Genomic DNA, 16,697 nt, shown 5'->3' with positions numbered 1-16,697 from the left:
CCCACTAGTGAGTCTGTTGAATGAAATTTGTTCAATTAGCAACCAGGGAGGACTGATAAAACACTATTAGTCGGATTCCAACCCTATGCTAAGGGCCAGTGAGTCACCTCTTCCCACCTGGCAGAACATGCCTGCTCTCCGTCTTGGTTACCCAGCTGTCATGGGCCAGTTTAGCTGTATAGAAGGTTCAGGTGGCAATCAGTTTTGGGGGAAGGATGTCACTAACCTGCTATCTGGCATGGCTTAGGGACCTCAATTCCAGCTTACCCTTAGGGCTGCAACAGTGGGGAAGGCAGGATTAGATTTTATTGCTGTATGTTCAGAGTTTGAAAGTGGGTGAAGGGCAAATGAAGGCAATGACAGATCCTTTATTTGAGAAATAGGTGCTATAGAAAAAGGCACCAAAAGGAATTAACTCACTCCTCCCAGTAACAGCTTGGAGAAAGGGACAAGTTGAAGAATGTGACCCTTCCAGTTCGTATAGTCAAACTGCAGCGGAGAAAAGGGGCGGGAGGAAGGGGGGACCCCACGCAGACTCAGATTGCATGGAAGCAGGGTGGTTCCAGACCTCCCCCTTCTGCTCCAGGTACTCATGTACTCTTGTAGCTCACTCACTGATTTAGGCTGTGACCCTAGAATTCCACTACAGTGGGGATGAGGATAGTGGAAATGGGGAAACTGATGAGGCTGAGCCAGGGAGTGAACCCTGCAAGCACAGCCAAAGTTGATATCTGTTGATAGCTCAGGAGGTAGAAGTAAATAAGGTGGGCAGTCAGTATGCCACTTGTGTGAATTGATCACAAGCACAACTGTGACATGAGTTTCAGTACTGCGTCAATTCTCTGCTTTTCTCACTGTGCTTTTCACAGACTGCAGCAGTCCTTCAAGCTGCCTATCTGCACGAGGAGCTGTATTGTTGTTGTTTTTTCTATTAAGTAGAGCAATGCTTTGTTTCCTATCTCTGTAATTAGCAATAAAGGCACTGGGATGGAGGCAGGGGGTGCTGTGCAACAATTATGAACAGGAGAATGGACAAAGGCGTAAGTCTGCATACATATCAGAACAATGATAGACTCTGAGTTAACAGAATCTGCTTTGAAATACAGGGCATTTGGTGCCAACCAAATACATTTGGTGCCAACCATGCCAAAATAGCATCCAGGAGAAATTTCTGGCTTGTGGTGGTGCTGAGTTCTGGGGCAAGTTGCCAGGTGAGCTGGGACTGGATGTGGCCAGACTTGGTGGCACTTGTATGAGAGGATGGTAATGGTGGGATCTTGTGTCTGTTTGGGATGTTTGGGCTCGTAACCCGCAGCCTATGTGGAAACCTTTTATTAGAGCAACTTGGATACTGATGGCTCTTCATCTGGAAAGGCTTTTGTCCTCTCTCATAAATGTGAAGAAAATCCCAGTGATTAACCCCCATCCTCCTGAGTCATGCTTCTCTGATATCAGGTCTTATCTATGTGAGGATTTCACCCTGGGAAGGTGACAGTGTGTTGTGCCTTTACTTCCATATGATGAGGTCTGGAAAAGGCCTTCCACACAAAGACCCTTCCCTGCATTGCATCAGCTGGTCCTGGCTTCCCTTCTTGATTTGCTCACTGTGTGCCACTGATTTTGAACATGAGGCTTGACCACACCAAGTCAGACTGATTCATTTAAGGTGGGAATAGTCTGGTTGAATCATAAACACATTTACTGTAAGCAAGATAACATCTTTAATGTGCTGCTTTGAGAGGACAGACAATTAAACACGTTTTTCCTTCCCTCATACCTTCCTCATTGCTGGTATTAACAGGGAGGGAGGGGGGGGGGAATGTCCAGTCTTTACCACCTTGACAGCAGTTTCACTAGTCTTTAGAGCAAGTCTGCATGGCACAAGCTTGCATTCCTTGACCTTTGCTCTCTTCAGGCAGAATATTGACCAAAGAAGTCCCATGAAAACCAGCACAGGTGAAAATTCCTGGCATTTAAGATGGGGAAAAGACTTTTAAAATCATAGTTTGCACGCTCTATATGTGTCTATCTGGCTTTAGAGTCCAGGGAAAGAAGGTGGAAAACCAATAAAAATACCACACAGTCATAAGTGTGGATGTTGGGCAGAGTCTGGAATGGAAGAACCTAGCTCTTTTTTACAAACTTTCATTAACTCAAAAATCATCTCTCTGCATCTGATGATAAAAGTGCTAGCGTTGCATACCAGCCTGCTGTGATCACTCGAAGTGAGTGAATTGCTGTACTCTGTGGTGTGTAGAATGAAGTATTAGCTGCACTTAAATGTGTGCAAGTGTTGTAAGTGTATGCTGGGTACGCTCATAATCTCAGAAAATCCTGTGCAGGTAACAGTCCAATACAGAATGAATTTCTGTTATGGCTATATTGTTGGTGACTGGCAGCATGAAACAATAAAGGTAATAAAATAATTCTGTGCTATGTGGTATTTTTCATGTACCTTTACACAAAATTAATCCACATCAAATTGTTCCTTTGTGTTTGACAAAGTGTTTAACAAGACCTGCACTATCCCATGGGAGCAGCCGTGTGCATTCTCAGTGTAATCGCCTGCCTTTAGCTGATCTGTGTTGTCTTTTTTTCTAGTCTTTGTAATGAGCAAACCTGTTTCCTAATCTCTGGCTGTTAAAGCTTTGCATGTAGAATAGGCATCTAAGTTTCCTTTAAGTTTGTAAAGCATTTGTTATTTTGAACAAGTTGTGTAAGCAACTCAGCTTCCTGAGCTGCCTTTTCCCATCTTCATGCTTTACAGATCTCTGCACACTCTGTGCTTTTTAGTCATGTTTTGAAGACCTTTGCCAGGGGTTCCCCCAATGGCCATGTAGACTGCAAGACACAAGAGCAGCACGAGGAACTGGCAGCGTGAAAATAGTCTCATCAGCATGATAAGCAACAAATCTGGTGTTAGCAGCAGTATTTCTGAGAATTGTTTGCAGCTCCTTGAAGCAGTGCAACTGCTATGTGTCTGATTTCACTTGAAATATTTAGGATTAGCATCAAGTTTATCCAGCTCTTGAAAATATCTTGGTTGCTGAACAGGAAAGGACACTGGAAGCAGCTGTTGCTGGACCAGAATGCCAAGCAGCAGACCTGAGCACCTGGCCTCTTGAACGTAGAAGTCAGCAGTCTGTAGCTTCACAAAGTGCTGCCCAAGGCTTCTGCTTCTCTGCAGATTTACCAGTCAGAAGGCTTTCTGTTGTGATAACTTCAGTGTCACCTAGTGAACAGCAACAGTTGCAGGCAGTGAGTGTGAGGAGCCCTCTGGAAGCTGAGTCGGCTGAGTGGATTCTGAAGCCAGTTTTAGGCATATGCTGCCGTCTGTCATGCTGCTGTTGTTGGCAGAGCTGCTGTTGTGACATGGCACTTTTGAGGGGCGGATGGCTACCAAGAACTGGTGCTTGAAGGTCTCACTGAGGGCAATGTAGAGAAAGGGGCTGAGGCAGCTGTTGGCATAGCCCAAGCTAATGGCAAAGTTGTAGGCATAAAAGAAAGATATGGATGGGGTATCAATGCCAAGGTGAACCAACTGGAGGATGTAGAAAGGAGCCCAGCAAATGAAAAAGGCAGAGCAGATGGCAACTGCCATGCGGGTGACTTTCTTGGTACGAACCTGGAGGCTCCTCTGGGGCAGTGGGACCACAGTGGTGGTTATGTGCTGCAGAATCTTGAAGTAGACTACACAGATCACAGTCAGTGGCATGGCAAATGCCAGCATGAACTGGTAGAGAGTGAACCAGTAGATATCAGTCTCTGGGTTGGGAAGCAAGAGAGCACAGCGAACGGTCCCATCTGCCAGAGGCATAAGGCCTGCATACATCCACACAGGAATGACGGTCAGGAAGGAGAGCAGCCACACCATGCAGATAACTAGAGCTGCAATAAATGGGGTCCGGACATAGGTGGATTTTAGAGGATAGACAGTTGCCAGGTAACGGTCCAGGGTCATCACTGTAAGAATGTTGGTGCTGGTGATCTGACTGTTGTTGTCCAGGGTGGTGATGATGGTGCACAGGGTAGCTCCAAAGTACCATGAGCCATTGCCTAAGAGCTGGTGGATGAGGAAGGGCATGCCCAAGAGGAAGAGGAGGTCCACAATGGAGAGGCTGAAGATGAAAATGTCAGGCACGGTCTGGTTACGCTTCAGCTTCTTCTTCTTGACAATAGTGTAAATGACAATGAGATTCCCCACAATGCCCAAGAAACAGATGATGCTGAAGAGGCTGGGCATGATCACATTGGTGTACAGTGCTGGCTTCTCTGCTACTGCTAAAACAAACCAAAATCCTAAGTGCAATCCAGGAACGGTCTTTTGGTATGTGTGCCCTGCCTCGCACCTGGATCCCTCCCAAAAATGTAGTTTGGAACAATGTTTCAGACCCTCTGCTGCACTTGGAGAGGCTTAGCTGGGAATATGACACCTCCTCTGCTGTGCAGTGCACGAAACTCCCCCACATCCCACCCCAAATCTTTTTGACCATGTAGGCATCCTTCATCTCTCCAGAAATAGTTGTCATTTTCTGAAACTTCCTAGGTCTTTTGGGGGCTAACATCAGACTGGTAGCATCAGCTTGTCTGCTGGGTAGTTTATCTACTGTTCAATATAAGACAAAGTTCACTGACTGTGCTAGGACACAACTTATGCTCATCTACATTGTGGAATCTATGACTGTAGCCTGCCATGTCCTAGCTCTGTCAAAAGCAGGACAGAGCACATCTGCTTCCTGTCTCCCTTCCCTGCCTCTGCCCTTTTCTGTAGTTTCTGTGTAGAAGAAATCCTGGTGCGTGGAACAGGAAGGGTTTGGAGTGTGTTTCAGTGTAGTCCTTCCTTTTGCACCAAGGAGCAAAAGCGTGGCTTAAAGTTGCTCTCTGGCTCCTAGGCGGAGCTAGATTTCCAAGGCAAAATTGTTCCCTGGCAGCTTATGGGCACTTTGAAGTGAGAGCCCCGTCCTTCCTGGCTGCTCTTGGATGCAAGGAAATACACAAATTAAGTGGCTGTAGATAGATAAAGTAGCATTATCAGCATCCTACTTTTGAGACCTGATACTTAGTCTCCATTCCCACAGACTCCAGCAGTGAGAGGTGTGGTCTGTATGGTGCTGTAGCATCTTGCCTGATGCTGCTATTTGTACAAGCAGGAGGTACAAGTGTTGCTAGCTGGAAGCTAGAGTTCTTGTGTGTTTTATGGAATGGAGTTAGGAGCGTATGACTACCAAATTCTCAAAAGTTATCCCTTATCTTACGAACATAGAGGTTTTTAAAATGGTTGAATCTGATTTTTCTCAATTTTGTGCTAACCCAAGTGGCTGTATTTGTATACAGAAAGAGCTACTTCTAGGCATTGATTTGTCCTTGCTTGCAGATCTGTGGCTGCTGTTACTCCTGGGAAGTCCCAAAGGGGGCTGCACATTTAACTCAGAGCCAGCCTGGACTGTAGTCTTCAGTCATGCCCGAATGCGCAGCAATCTACATCTGTATTGTAACTCAGAAGATAGCACCTAAAACATGCTTTTATGCAGTGTAGAAGATGTTGAGCATCAAAAATCATTTGTTAAACACTTCTGTTGTACTCTCAAAAGCCAGCCTTACTGCCCCTAGCCAATTGGTCTGACAACACTGATTACATGCAGAGGGTAGCAGACTGCAGGGGCCTCTCTTCTTCCCACCCCAGTGATGTCTTTCATTCTTTGTCTTGCTCTCCTGCTCATCTGGCACGGTGTGCCCCTCTCCATCCTTGGCACTAAGACCCCCCAGCGGCTGCTCCTCGCAGCCCACTTCTCTTTGGGCCCTGCACTGCGTCTCCCAGGAGCGCCCCGTGGTGGGCCCCGGAGCTGTGCTCCCCCGGGTGCTGAAGGCACGGCAGATTGGCCTCGGGGAGCGCTGGGGCTGCACCCTTGCTACTGGCCCCTGCCATTTGTTCCCCCCGGCTGGTCAGTCGCCAGCAGAGCGTCCCGCAGCCCAGCTCACCTGAGCAGTTCTCAGCCTCCGACGTGGAGAAATTGCGCAAAGAGTTGATGGGGGCCATGGCAATTAGCCCCGGGGGCTGGGGTTCTTCTCAAAGTTGGACAAATTGCCTCCAGGGATCCGTGGCGGCGATGGGGTGGGTCCCTCGGCCGGGGCTGAGCGGGGTGCAGGAGGCAGCAGCGGAGTCTGAGGTTCGGCTGTGCTCTGCTTGCCGGCTCCAGCGCTGCCGAGCTCGAAGCAAGTGCTGACATCAAGGAGCAGCTGACTCTGGCAGCCACGTCGGCTGAAAGCATCCCTCTGTCTCTATCAGGTGGGAGGGGATGCCGGGAGAGGGGGAGTAGAGGGGCATTGCCTACGTGGAGTTGCAGCCAGTGCCCCTTCGTGTCACTTTCCCCAGATCCTCTGATGGACAGATGGGATTTGCACCATCCCAATTATAGCCAACTTTCTTTCACTGTTATCAGCAGGAGATAAGGGCTATGTTTTCCCCTTTATGTAGCTCCACTCTCTTGCCTTTGCTATGGATTTTTCTCTTGACTCAGATGCTCTTTTCATTCCTGAGTCACAGTCTTGTCCCACCAGTGTGGGGCTGGGTGTTATCAAGGTGCCAAATCACACTCTGGAAGCTGTTGCTTTTGTCTCTGACTCCTCTAGCTCAAGTTCCAGCCTGAGATACTTCACTTGTAATTAATTTTCTGCTGCTGTATTTCTTGCTTAGCTCATTTGCATCCTAGTTCCAGAAATTAGCCTGATCACTAGCTCAGGTTTTGTGTTTCACTGGTCTTGGCCTTAAAAATACTACTCCTACCCCCAAGTTTTGAGAAACTGCCTTGCTCTTTGTGCAGTGTCAAGCAGTATCCTCTTTTCCGTAGTTTTAAACTATTGATTTTATTGTGCTTTCTTCCCATTGTTGATGCATGAGATCTGCTCCCCCGTTATAGTTTGGTAAAATTGTGATGCCATTAGATCATTTGGTACCTCTGAACATTGCCTGCACTGAAGAAGCATGATATAGCGTTGGAAGTATGCAAGAAAACTGGCAGCATCAGGCTAAAATTTCTCTGGTTTAACACAGTGAAGGGGACTAGGTTTGCTTTATAAAAACTAGATCCATCTGTCTGGAAATCTCCCTTACTTCCCGTCTTTTTAAGTAGTAGCAAGGGATGGCATCAGCTACAGTGGCCAATTGATTGTATTTATAAATAAACATATACGTTTAAGCACTGGAATAAGCTCCCCAGGGAAGTGGTTGAGTCACCATCCTTGAGTGTGTTTATAATCAATTTGGTGCTCAGGGACACAATTTAGCAGTGGGTTGTTAAGAGTTGGGGTAGAAAGGTTAGGCGGCACTTGGACTTCATGATCTTTAAGGTCTTTTCCAACCTGAGCAATTCTATGATTCTATATATGGAGCTTAATAAAACTATCAGAAGTAATCCATACTGCTAAAAAAGAGGCCCATTGTAATGCCAGCAACAACCCCAGTATGGGCTGTCATACATAGCAGAGGCATATGTTCAGCAGCAGCAGTAAGCACTTGTTTATCAGCTGGGAGTTTGTTAGGTGTGACGACAAGGAGAAGGATGTACATGGGTTTGCAACAAGCTGCCTGTTTAACATGGCTTTACAAAAGGCAAATGGGATTCTCAGAAGGGCCAGGTGAGACATTTCTGTCATAGAAGTTAGTGCTATAGCATAAGATTAAGTGAGACTTCTTCTGGAAACTGTTATGGATTTTTGGTTTTCAAACTTGATGCAGATTTCAACGGAAGGGTTAAACAAACCAGAAGTAGGTCATTTTGCTGGTTGATTTAAATACTTGGAGAGAGTTCATCTGGACAAAAATCAACCCAAAATGTTATTTTTGATTGATTCAGTTCCTGAAGGGTTTTGTGGCAGTAGAGAGGATGTGGATGCATCAGTGCAATGCTTCCTAAATGTCCCAGCTTGCCACCAGACCTTTTTCTCTCCTCTACCCTTGATTTTCCAGGTGCATGAGCAAGGCAATTCCTCTGGAAGGCACTGGAGATATTTCTGCTGTCTCCTGCTCTGGGTTAAGCCTCCATGCAAAGGCCCATTCCCACATCTTGAGCCATTGCAGTTCAGGACACTCAAATCCTCTTCTTGCTGGCAGCATGTACAGTAGCCTTGCTTGTGTCTGCTTTTTAATTCTGTGACTTATTTGCCAGACTGGGGTGACAGAGCCTTTCTAAAGCGATTTGGGATCTTTTGTGTAAGAGTGCATGCATGTGAATTTCTGTTGCTGACATTGCAGCTAGAGATTTTAGCAGACTCGAGAAACCAGAGCTATCTCTTGATGCAGGTTCCTTTCCTGTCAGAAAAAAATGTAGTTAATTAATGCTTCCTACTGGAATGAATATACTTAACTGCGCTAGAGGGATAACAAAGTGAAAGCAGTGTCCTTAATCCGGCCCTTTCATCTCCTGGAAATTTCCTTCTTCTGTCTCTTTCTCTGTGTCCTGATTGTTAAAAGAAATGAGAAATAATTTCCACTTGGAAAAAACCCAGGGCAACAAAACTGCAGCCCAGATGATCACAGCAGAAGCTGAGGAGGCAGGATCTGGAAGGAGTGAGTTGTTAATGAAATGTCAGCAGCAAGCCAGGGGCAGGGGCTAGAGCTCGTCCAGATGGCACTGCGGATGGACTGCATCTACTTCACAAGAGCATTCTCGCAGGAAGAGGCTGGCTGAGAAGGCATTGCTGGTCAGCTGTAACCCTGTGTGGGTTACATCAGGCCTCTGAATAGGCTTTTCTGACTTCTCTCTGCTGATAGTGATGTCTGCCCTGCTGCCCGCAGGGGAGATGGACCCCAACTTTAGCTTTCTGTACTGCATTCCTGCAGTGATGCATCAGTGACCTGGTGGCTGCTCTCCCTGCTGCCTGCCCACAAGGCAGAGGATGGCAGGGGGTGCAGAGGGTCATGGGGTATTGGGGATGAGGAGAACAGATCACAGGGCTGGCTGAGGGTTGCCAGCATGGCTCTGATGGTGGCAAGTAGAAGCTTAGGTGCTTGAGCTTCCCTTTGTCTCATGTTAGCCTGGATATTTGTGTTTCCTGGCCTGCCAGATAAGGTGGCCTTGCTATTAATCAAGAGGCCTGAGGAATGGGATCAATGTGAGGCAGGCATGCTTTGGAGCTAATCTTCTTTACTCCCTGATGATGGATGGAGCTCATCTCAGACGATTAATCAAGTCTGTGTGCGTGCATTAGGCAAAATGGATTAGATGCTATGCTGTTAGCAGAGGCGTATTGTGGGGGATGCCTGAGATCCTGGCTTAAGGCAACCTCCAGCTGGAGCTGCAGCAGGGTGACATGATGCAGGTAACAGGGGTTACAGTTGCTAGATCCTGGGGAGAGCTTGGATGGCCCCCAGCTCTAATTTGCAAGCCCACATAGTGCTCCCTGCCCATGTACAAGGCTGGGAAGCAGATCTCAGCCATAGCTGAACTGTTTTTGTTGCAGAGCTGCTCTCTCAGCTGGTGGAAGCTTGTGTGATGTCTCCAGACGCACCCAAACATTTCCATTCTCCAGACCTTGTATCACAGAGAGGAAACTCAGTTGTCTGTGGTGAAGCTTGAATGGGAATAGAGGTGAAGTACTAGGTCTGACATGTGGCAGGAAACACCACCTGTGATCCCTGCAGACTCCAGGACTAGGTGGTCAGATGCCAGCCCTGGTCATGGCTCTGCAGCACACAGTGTAAAGGGTTCTTTAGTTCTGCTGTAAGATCAGAGTGGGATAGAGACAAGTGAGATCTTGCCTAACTTTCAACAGTGCTCTGGGCTAGTTTGGATATCACTGGACTCAAGGAATGATGTCTTGGAGGCAGAGGAAGACTGTTGATGATGTGAGCTTGTCTGTAACAAGCTCTTCACCTACTTTAGATAAATGCTTGGTTCTGGGATTAGCAGGAGGTACTGGCTAATAAAAATAATAATAGTAATAAAAAAAAACCCTTAAGTCTGTGCCCTCTGCAGGGAGATGCACAGGCCTGACAAAGCAGAGGTGAGTGTCTCTTTCTATGGTTGTGCTTAGTGTGAGTGGCATGCTACAGAGAAGAGGACATAATTTTATCTTGGCCATTCCAAAGCACTCAGTTGTTCTAGAGCAACTTGAGTCCTGTCCCAGCAGGACTCCCAAGCACAAATCTCTATTGAAGTGATGCCAGTGGCCTGCACACTCTGCTGCATGGCAGCTGTAAGCTGCAATATTCACTGACATCAAAGTTGTGCTTTCCTGTGATGAATTGCACCTCGCTCCTGATGGGAGCTGTTCAGACTCCACAGTGGTGGCTGATAACAGTTGGAGTGGATATCAGCTGTTTCCAGGGAATAATGCCCCCAGGGACAGCACATGGCTGGCACTGCAGTGTGGGGTTGGTGAATCTGGAGGAGAATCTGTTCTGTGAAGTTAAATGTGCCTGATCTTCATGTCCAGAATGGCTGAAAGTGGGTGGACAGCAACCAGGATGTTTGGTAATGGTGAGCTTATTTCCATCTCTGCCTTAAGTGCAAAGCCCAACTGACATCAAAGCAACAGAAAGTCTAATCCCATTTTGAATCAGTGCGAGCACATGCAGTGAATGTTAAACAGGGACTCAGGCAGAGGGGGAAAAAAAGGGTATTATCTTTAATTTTCTGAGAGGAGGAGACAGAAGAGGAAAGGCATAGGAACAGAAAGAGGTGGCAGCTGGCACAGACAGTTTTTGGAGGAGGAAAACAGGTGGACAAGAAGGGGAGAGGAGCAGGAGCAGAACCAGTGTGTGCCATGGAAAGGTGAGTCCAGTGGCAGCTGAGTGCTGGCCATATAAAGGCTGCTCCTGCCTGAGTTCCCACCTAAATGTAGGGAAGGGATTGCTGTGATGGGTACAGAAAGGTGCAGGCTGCAGCTTCCATCTCATTTATTTGGGACAAAGGCTTTTTGTGTGGTGCATGCTGGAGTCCAGTAGAGTGACACAGAGGGAGAGCTGAGCTTGGTGAAGGAGAAACAAGGGCTTGTTATCTGTAGTTGTGTGTATGAAAAGGATTCTTTGCTGTAAGAACTTCCTGAATCCTTTCTAAGTCCTGTTTGCCAAGTAGACGCTGACTCTAGCTGTGGCTTATGCCATTGACTATCACTACCAGTTCTGTGAAGGGCAATTACTGCCTCACTTCTACTAACAGCAGTGTCTGTGCTCCTGCCTGGGGAAAGCAGCAGTGCCTGCAAACAGTGATACCATGTTGAGCTGCAGCAGGGAACAGAAGACCTTGAGCTGCAGCTGAGCAGGGAATGTGAGTAGTACAACACCATCCAGCTGGTTCATAAGATACTTTAAATATTTCAGATGTCTGGTCTCTCTGTGGCCCTACTGCTGGCTTCTCTATGGGTGGGGCTGCTGCTGCTTTTTAGCTTGAGAGTTGGGACTGGGAATTTTGCATCTTCAGCCTGCACATCTTTGACCATTGTGTCCTCGCCTGAAGCTGCAGATGCTGTTGTGTGTGTCACTTGTGCCAGTGGGACCCCTTATCTCCCTGGCAGCATCTGCAGTGTTTTGTTCTGGTGATGGAGAAGGGAAAACATTAAGGTAAATCTCAGAGAAGAGGCAGGGGGGAGCTGAACAGCTGCTTGTGCTGTGAAAAGAACCACACTGAGCTCCAGACGTTATTCAGCTGCTAAAGACATGGGCTGGGGAGAGCTGGCAAAGCATCATGCAATGACGTTTTAAGTCAAACATCTCAACCGGAGAAGCAAGATACGTGCTCCTCCTGCCCAGTTACTACTTGAAAATGCTGCTTTTATGTGCTCCCTTGAATTAAAAGCAGAAACTCCTTCCCAGCAGCGTGAAACAAGACGATCGTTGTAGCTCGGGCCTCTAGATGGCAACATCGCCCCGAGGAGGAGGGTCCCTCGCCGGCCGTAAGGAGCTCGGCCCGGGAAGCAGCCGCTGGGCGCCGATCTGCCCCGCAGCGCCGCGGGGATCTGGCGTGCGTTCTGAAACGGGAGCGGGGCTGGTCGGGCAGGGCGGGGCTGTTCGCCGTCCTCCTGGGGCTGCCCCCGACCCAGAAGCTTCTCTTAAAATACAACTTGCTTCTGAGCAGAAGAATAGCGTAGCAGCATGTTATGGAAGACTTTTCTTTTGCTGCTTCTGCAGCGGCAGTCCAACCAGTCCTCTCATTCCTGGTCTGTGGACAGGCAGAAACGAGTGCTACAGCAGAGCTCTGTCACCCCTGCGAGGCAGGGATGGCTGCAGCCCTTGGTAGGTCTCTGTGCTGTGGATCACTGGAGAGCTGTATCCCCCAAGAGTTAAATGCAAGCTGTGAGATACATGATAGGAAATCCAGACTGCTCGTCTGCTACCAGGGCTGGAACGCGGAAGCACGGGGTTTAGGTTGCAGGGTTAGGTACGCCCATGTGTGATTTTGTGTTCAAAGGCTGTGGAATTCCAGGAAATGGGGGTAAACTTCCCTGTGGCAGCCCCTACTCAATGGGTGTGTATGACTGCAGAGCTTAAAGCCTAAATGGCCCAGCTTTAATAATGTGTTTGCTGCCGAACCTTTGGTTGGGAATACCCACGGAACACACATGGTGTAATTGTGCTGCAAAGGGGTGGAGGTGAAGTCCTATCCTGCACAAAGCAGTGATGCGGGACCTGCTTTATACAGAGCAGGATCTGGGCTACTCTTTGAAAAGCAGGTTCAGTCTGTGCTCAGGGAGCTGCAAAGCTTAATTAAGATCCTTAAAAGGACAAAAGGTGCTACATAAATTTAAGGGATTATTATAAATGTCAACGTGTTTTATAAGCTCTGATGAAACTTAAAGAAGGAATAACAAGACCTTTCACTTCCTAGCAGAGCTACTAAGGGCTTCATGCCTTCATTTTACAAAAGCTGTAAAATGTTGACATTTATAATTAGATGTGCATAATGATCTCTTTCTTCTTGATCTCACAAGGCAAGCTGTTTCTGGAAGCGTCAGCTCCTCCTCGAAAGGATTCACCCTCTGCCCTCCCCCAGCGGGACTGCTCAAGGAACCCTCTTTTGGGGTTGCATTTGGGCCTGAGAGATGCCCGCACCTCCCCTTGGGCTGTGGGCGAGGCACTTAGTGAATACAATTAAAGCCTCTATGTGTTTTTAAGCTGATCGGATGCGGGTAATCCTGTAGCATCACGCGGCAAAAGCTGTCCGGCTTTATTAGGCAGTCTCTTGTTTTAAGAGAGCAGTGCTAGAGCGAGCACTCGGCTCGGCTCTTTCTGCTGAGGGCTGGCAGAAAAGGGGGATTTGGAAGAGCGAAAAAAGTGGTTTGGAAAAGCGAGATGAGTGCGAGGTTGGGATGAGGAGCTGCGGGCTTCCAACTTGGGAGGGTCCAGCAGCCTTCAGAACCGCAGGGCTGAGCCCGGAGCCGCCTCTTCTCAGCAGCCGGGCTGGCAGAGCCGGAGCTGGGAGCGCGGACCGGGACCGGGCGGCCGAGCTCCCGGCCCTTCCCCTTCCCAAATCTGGCGGTGCCTCGCAGTGAGTGACAGCCAGCCTGGCCCTGCCCATCCCGCACAACCCGCCGGTTTTTTCCAATCAGGCCGGCCCGGGGAGGGATTTCCTGCGGGGACGGGGTCAGCCCGAGCGGGAGCCGGCTGAGCGCCGTGCGAGCGGAGCGGCGGCTGCTCGGGGCCACCGGCGTGTTTTGTTTTGGTTCGGGCCGGTCCGGCCCGTCCCGGCGGTGCGGATCTGCGAGCGCCCCCGGCTGAGTTGGGTCCGCGGAGCCGCCCGGCTCGGGACGGTTCGCCCGAAGTGGAGCGGAGCTCCCTCGGAGCAGCGCCGCGTTACAGCGCAGCGGGGGGAGGCGGAGCGGGACCCCGCGGGGCTTCCCGAGGTAGGTGAGGTGCTTCCCCGCCCTTCCAGACCGAGTTCCTTCGCCCAGTTCTCATTAGCATCTTCCCTTCCCCACTTACGTAAATGGTTTGGTGGTTGTTTTCCTTCTCTCCCTTCTTTTCCCGCGGCTGTAGGACTGTTTCAGGTACTTCGGATCTCCGGGTGGATTTGTGGGCTGAAGCTTCGCTTTCCTCCGGTTGGAGGGATGTTTACTGCTGCTTTTCCAGCTTTGTGTATTCCTCGAGACTTGCCTTTGTTGCTGCTCTTGGGAAGCTGAATAGGCGGAGATCGGTATTCAGAGCCCTCGGTACCTCGGAGATGTTTGTCGAGTCTTAGTTCCCCGGGAGAGGTAGGCAGCAGCGTGGGGCTGTTTTCTAGGTGAGGCTGCATGGGTAATAAATGTGTAAATATCCTCAGCGCTCCTGCGTTTGTATCCTATGCTCGCAGAGGGGTGTGAAGTTGGATGCAGTGCTCTGAGTGAAATGAATTAAGTAGTTTTGAAGACAGGGTTGCAGGAGGCTTTGGGAAGCAATTAGTTTGTGGCAAGTTGTTATGAGTCCAGTAGTTCAGACTTTGTTGCACTGTAAGGTAACCTGGTGCGGGTGCTCTGGGGTATCTAAGCTATGTGTGCATGGGCTTTGGCACCAGGCACATAACTCCCAAGCAGCCTTGCACTGAGGGGTCCTCAGTCAGCAAACCCAGAGACTCAGGGAATGACAACGGGGGGATAAATCTTCAGCCTGGTATGGGATCCTGGGCATTGTTTTGTCCCGGGAGCAGCACCTGCATGGGAGCATTGTCTCTGCAACTGTGCCTATGGAAGGGCGGGAGCAAGGGGAGCCTGGTGCTGGGGATCTGCGCTTGCAGGTGGCTGCAGCCCCCAGTATTGCAGTGGATGCAGTGAGCAACACTGTACTTGATGTGGGGTCCCATGAGGTGCTGGGATGTCCCTTCTGCTCTTACCTCCGAACCAGGTTCTCCCACTGTTGCTCCCTCTCTCCTTCTGCGTGTTCTGTCCTCAAAACAGTGACCTTGATTGCTCAGGAGTAGCAGCACCTAGCATTATTTAAATGGCTGAGGGTGAGTGCTTTGGAAAGGGAGACAACAGACCTGGCAGCAGCTGGGGGTTACTGAATCCAGTTCCCATCCAACCTGGAGTGGTCGAGTGATGTGTGACAGACCAGCAGCTGGTACAATGTATGCCCTCCTGCTTGCATGCTTGTCCCTTGGCTTCAGAGCAAACTGTCAGGTACATGACAGTTTCTCACTGCCTTGTTTGGGCAACCCAGGCACAGAGCAAAGTGTGAACGGCTGCAGGAGCCTGGGCATCTCCAGGATTCCCTGTACAGTTAGGACAGGGGCTTGATTGCATTCCCTCAAGCATGGTTGTACTACTGGTTTGCACTCAGTGCTCACTTGGGCCCAAGAGCATTTTGTGTATTGGATAAAGAGTGTCTTGGATCCCAGGGCACTGAGCTTTCATGGTAGCTTGGAGGGCCAGGGTTTGTCCCTGTACCAGATGGGAAAGATGCCGGGCAGGTTCAGCCTGTCTCAGTGCCTTCGGAGGACTTCGGCAAAACCTCCCCAGCTCCATCACTTGGATGCTACCAGTGGCAGAAGGGAGAGGGATAAGTTGTAGTGACCTGGACCCCATTTGTGGTCATTGGGGTATGGACAGCCCCGTGAGCTGTGGGAACAGGGGAAGGAGCAGTGGTAACACCACTCATCCATCCACAGTTATCCTACAGGAGGCTTCCTCCACAGGTTCTTCCCTATTCTTTTAATGCAAGGATGAGCCAAGTCCTGCCAGGACTAAATATAGTCAAAGTATTTGTTCTTCAATGCGGATACAAAAGCTGTCATGACGGTGCCAACCAGGAGGTAAATGGTCTTTGAGGGCTGACTGTGCTCTTCCCCTCCTCAGGTCCTGGGCTGCTGTGCCAGCCTGCAACAGGGCTCGTCTGAGTGCGGGGCTGCAGCACCATTTCCAAGAGGAATGCTGAAACAAAAGGGCTAATGAGCACCAGAGAGGAAGGATCTATAACTTCCAGATGGCAATGAGCCTGTAGTCCCTTTGGGAAGGATTAGGGACTCATCAGTGTGGCAGAGCCTGGCAAGGGCAGCAAAGCAAGGTACTTCTGGCTGCAGGGTCCAGTGCAGGTCTGGCAGCACCCGGATGCTGGCCCTGCTGGCCGTCCTGCCCTGAGCTGCCTCACTTGGTCTTGTAGCATTCTGTGGCGGCCAGGAACTGCTCCTGCAGCACTGAACTCTCCTCATTTTGACTGATGGCACGTTCTTCAGCCTAACTCCATCTGAGTCCTGCTGCTCCCAATGAAGAAAGGGACTTCTGCTGCTAACAGGGAGACTTGTTCCTTCTTATTTTTATGTCTGTGGGATTTTAAGGCATTCTTATTGCTGGATTTCACCTCCTATCCGGGCATATTTTGAGGATTTACAGACTTACTTCCATGGCTTTATAAACTACTGGGATCTGAAGGTTTCTTCCTTCTGTGCCGCTCCTCCCACCTGTCTGCAATGGGGCGAGAGCAGGAGCTGATCCAGGCTGTGAAGAATGGGGACATACCTGGTGTGCAGAAGCTGGTGGCCAAGATCAAAGCATCCAAGAGCAGTGAGTATCTGGGTGCAGGGCTGCTGGGTTCCTTGCTTCCTGTGGACATTGCTGCGTGTCCCAAGCCACAAGCTGTGGCTGTGGGCTCTGTGTGGAGCTCATTCCGCATCTGAGCTGGGGTGGTAGTGCAGACTTTGAACCCCCATGGAAAAGTTGTGCTGTGGTTAGAGGTGTGTATGCAGCCTGTGCTGATGAATGACTGAGCTGTAAACGATCCTCCCAGCAGGGCT

The 16,697-nt window shown here is 49.4% G+C and overlaps 2 protein-coding genes and 1 long non-coding RNA gene across 9 annotated transcripts in view; 1 reads left to right on the top strand and 2 right to left on the bottom strand.

Annotated features, from left to right (window-relative positions):
• Positions 1-1,704: 1,704 nt before the first annotated feature.
• LOC107322341 (melanin-concentrating hormone receptor 1-like) lies at positions 1,705-6,290 on the bottom strand. 2 transcript variants are annotated; one of them, XM_085523223.1, is made up of 2 exons: positions 5,980-6,290; positions 1,705-4,118 (listed from the first exon to the last, which is right to left on the bottom strand). In XM_085523223.1, exon 2 carries the CDS (start codon positions 4,082-4,084, stop codon positions 3,233-3,235), a length of 852 nt encoding a protein of 283 aa, XP_085379349.1. In that variant the 5' UTR covers positions 4,085-4,118; positions 5,980-6,290; the 3' UTR covers positions 1,705-3,232. The 2 variants fall into 2 exon arrangements, with proteins under 2 accessions (XP_085379349.1, XP_015735759.1); XM_015880273.3 differs by having other exon boundaries at positions 1,705-4,278; positions 5,980-6,281.
• Positions 6,291-13,703: 7,413 nt separating this feature from the next.
• CASKIN2 (CASK interacting protein 2) overlaps positions 13,704-16,697 on the top strand; it is a 28,462-nt gene continuing 25,468 nt past the window's right edge. For 4 of the 5 annotated variants that reach the window (XM_015880267.3, XM_085523162.1, XM_032448292.2 and 1 more), the window contains exons 1-2: positions 13,704-13,839; positions 15,763-16,467. In XM_015880267.3, the coding sequence (XP_015735753.2) occupies positions 16,374-16,467 (94 nt within the window). In that variant the 5' untranslated portion in view covers positions 13,704-13,839; positions 15,763-16,373. Of the gene's footprint in view, positions 13,844-15,762; positions 16,468-16,697 lie in introns of all 5 variants that reach the window. The other variant, XM_032448289.2, reaches the window with a different exon arrangement.
• Positions 14,085-16,578, bottom strand: LOC146757353 (uncharacterized). 2 transcript variants are annotated; one of them, XR_014936919.1, is made up of 3 exons: positions 16,423-16,559; positions 14,802-14,894; positions 14,085-14,222 (listed from the first exon to the last, which is right to left on the bottom strand). It is a non-coding gene; the product is annotated as an uncharacterized LOC146757353 (long non-coding RNA). The 2 variants fall into 2 exon arrangements; XR_014936918.1 differs by lacking the exons at positions 14,085-14,222; positions 14,802-14,894 and adding an exon at positions 15,591-15,837 and having other exon boundaries at positions 16,423-16,578.

Source organism: Coturnix japonica, chromosome 23 (assembly GCF_054131305.1).
Source record: "Coturnix japonica strain WE chromosome 23, WE-NBRP24, whole genome shotgun sequence".
In the NCBI taxonomy this organism is placed as follows: Eukaryota; Metazoa; Chordata; class Aves; order Galliformes; family Phasianidae; genus Coturnix; species Coturnix japonica.
This window is presented reverse-complemented; position numbering and strand designations above follow the sequence as displayed.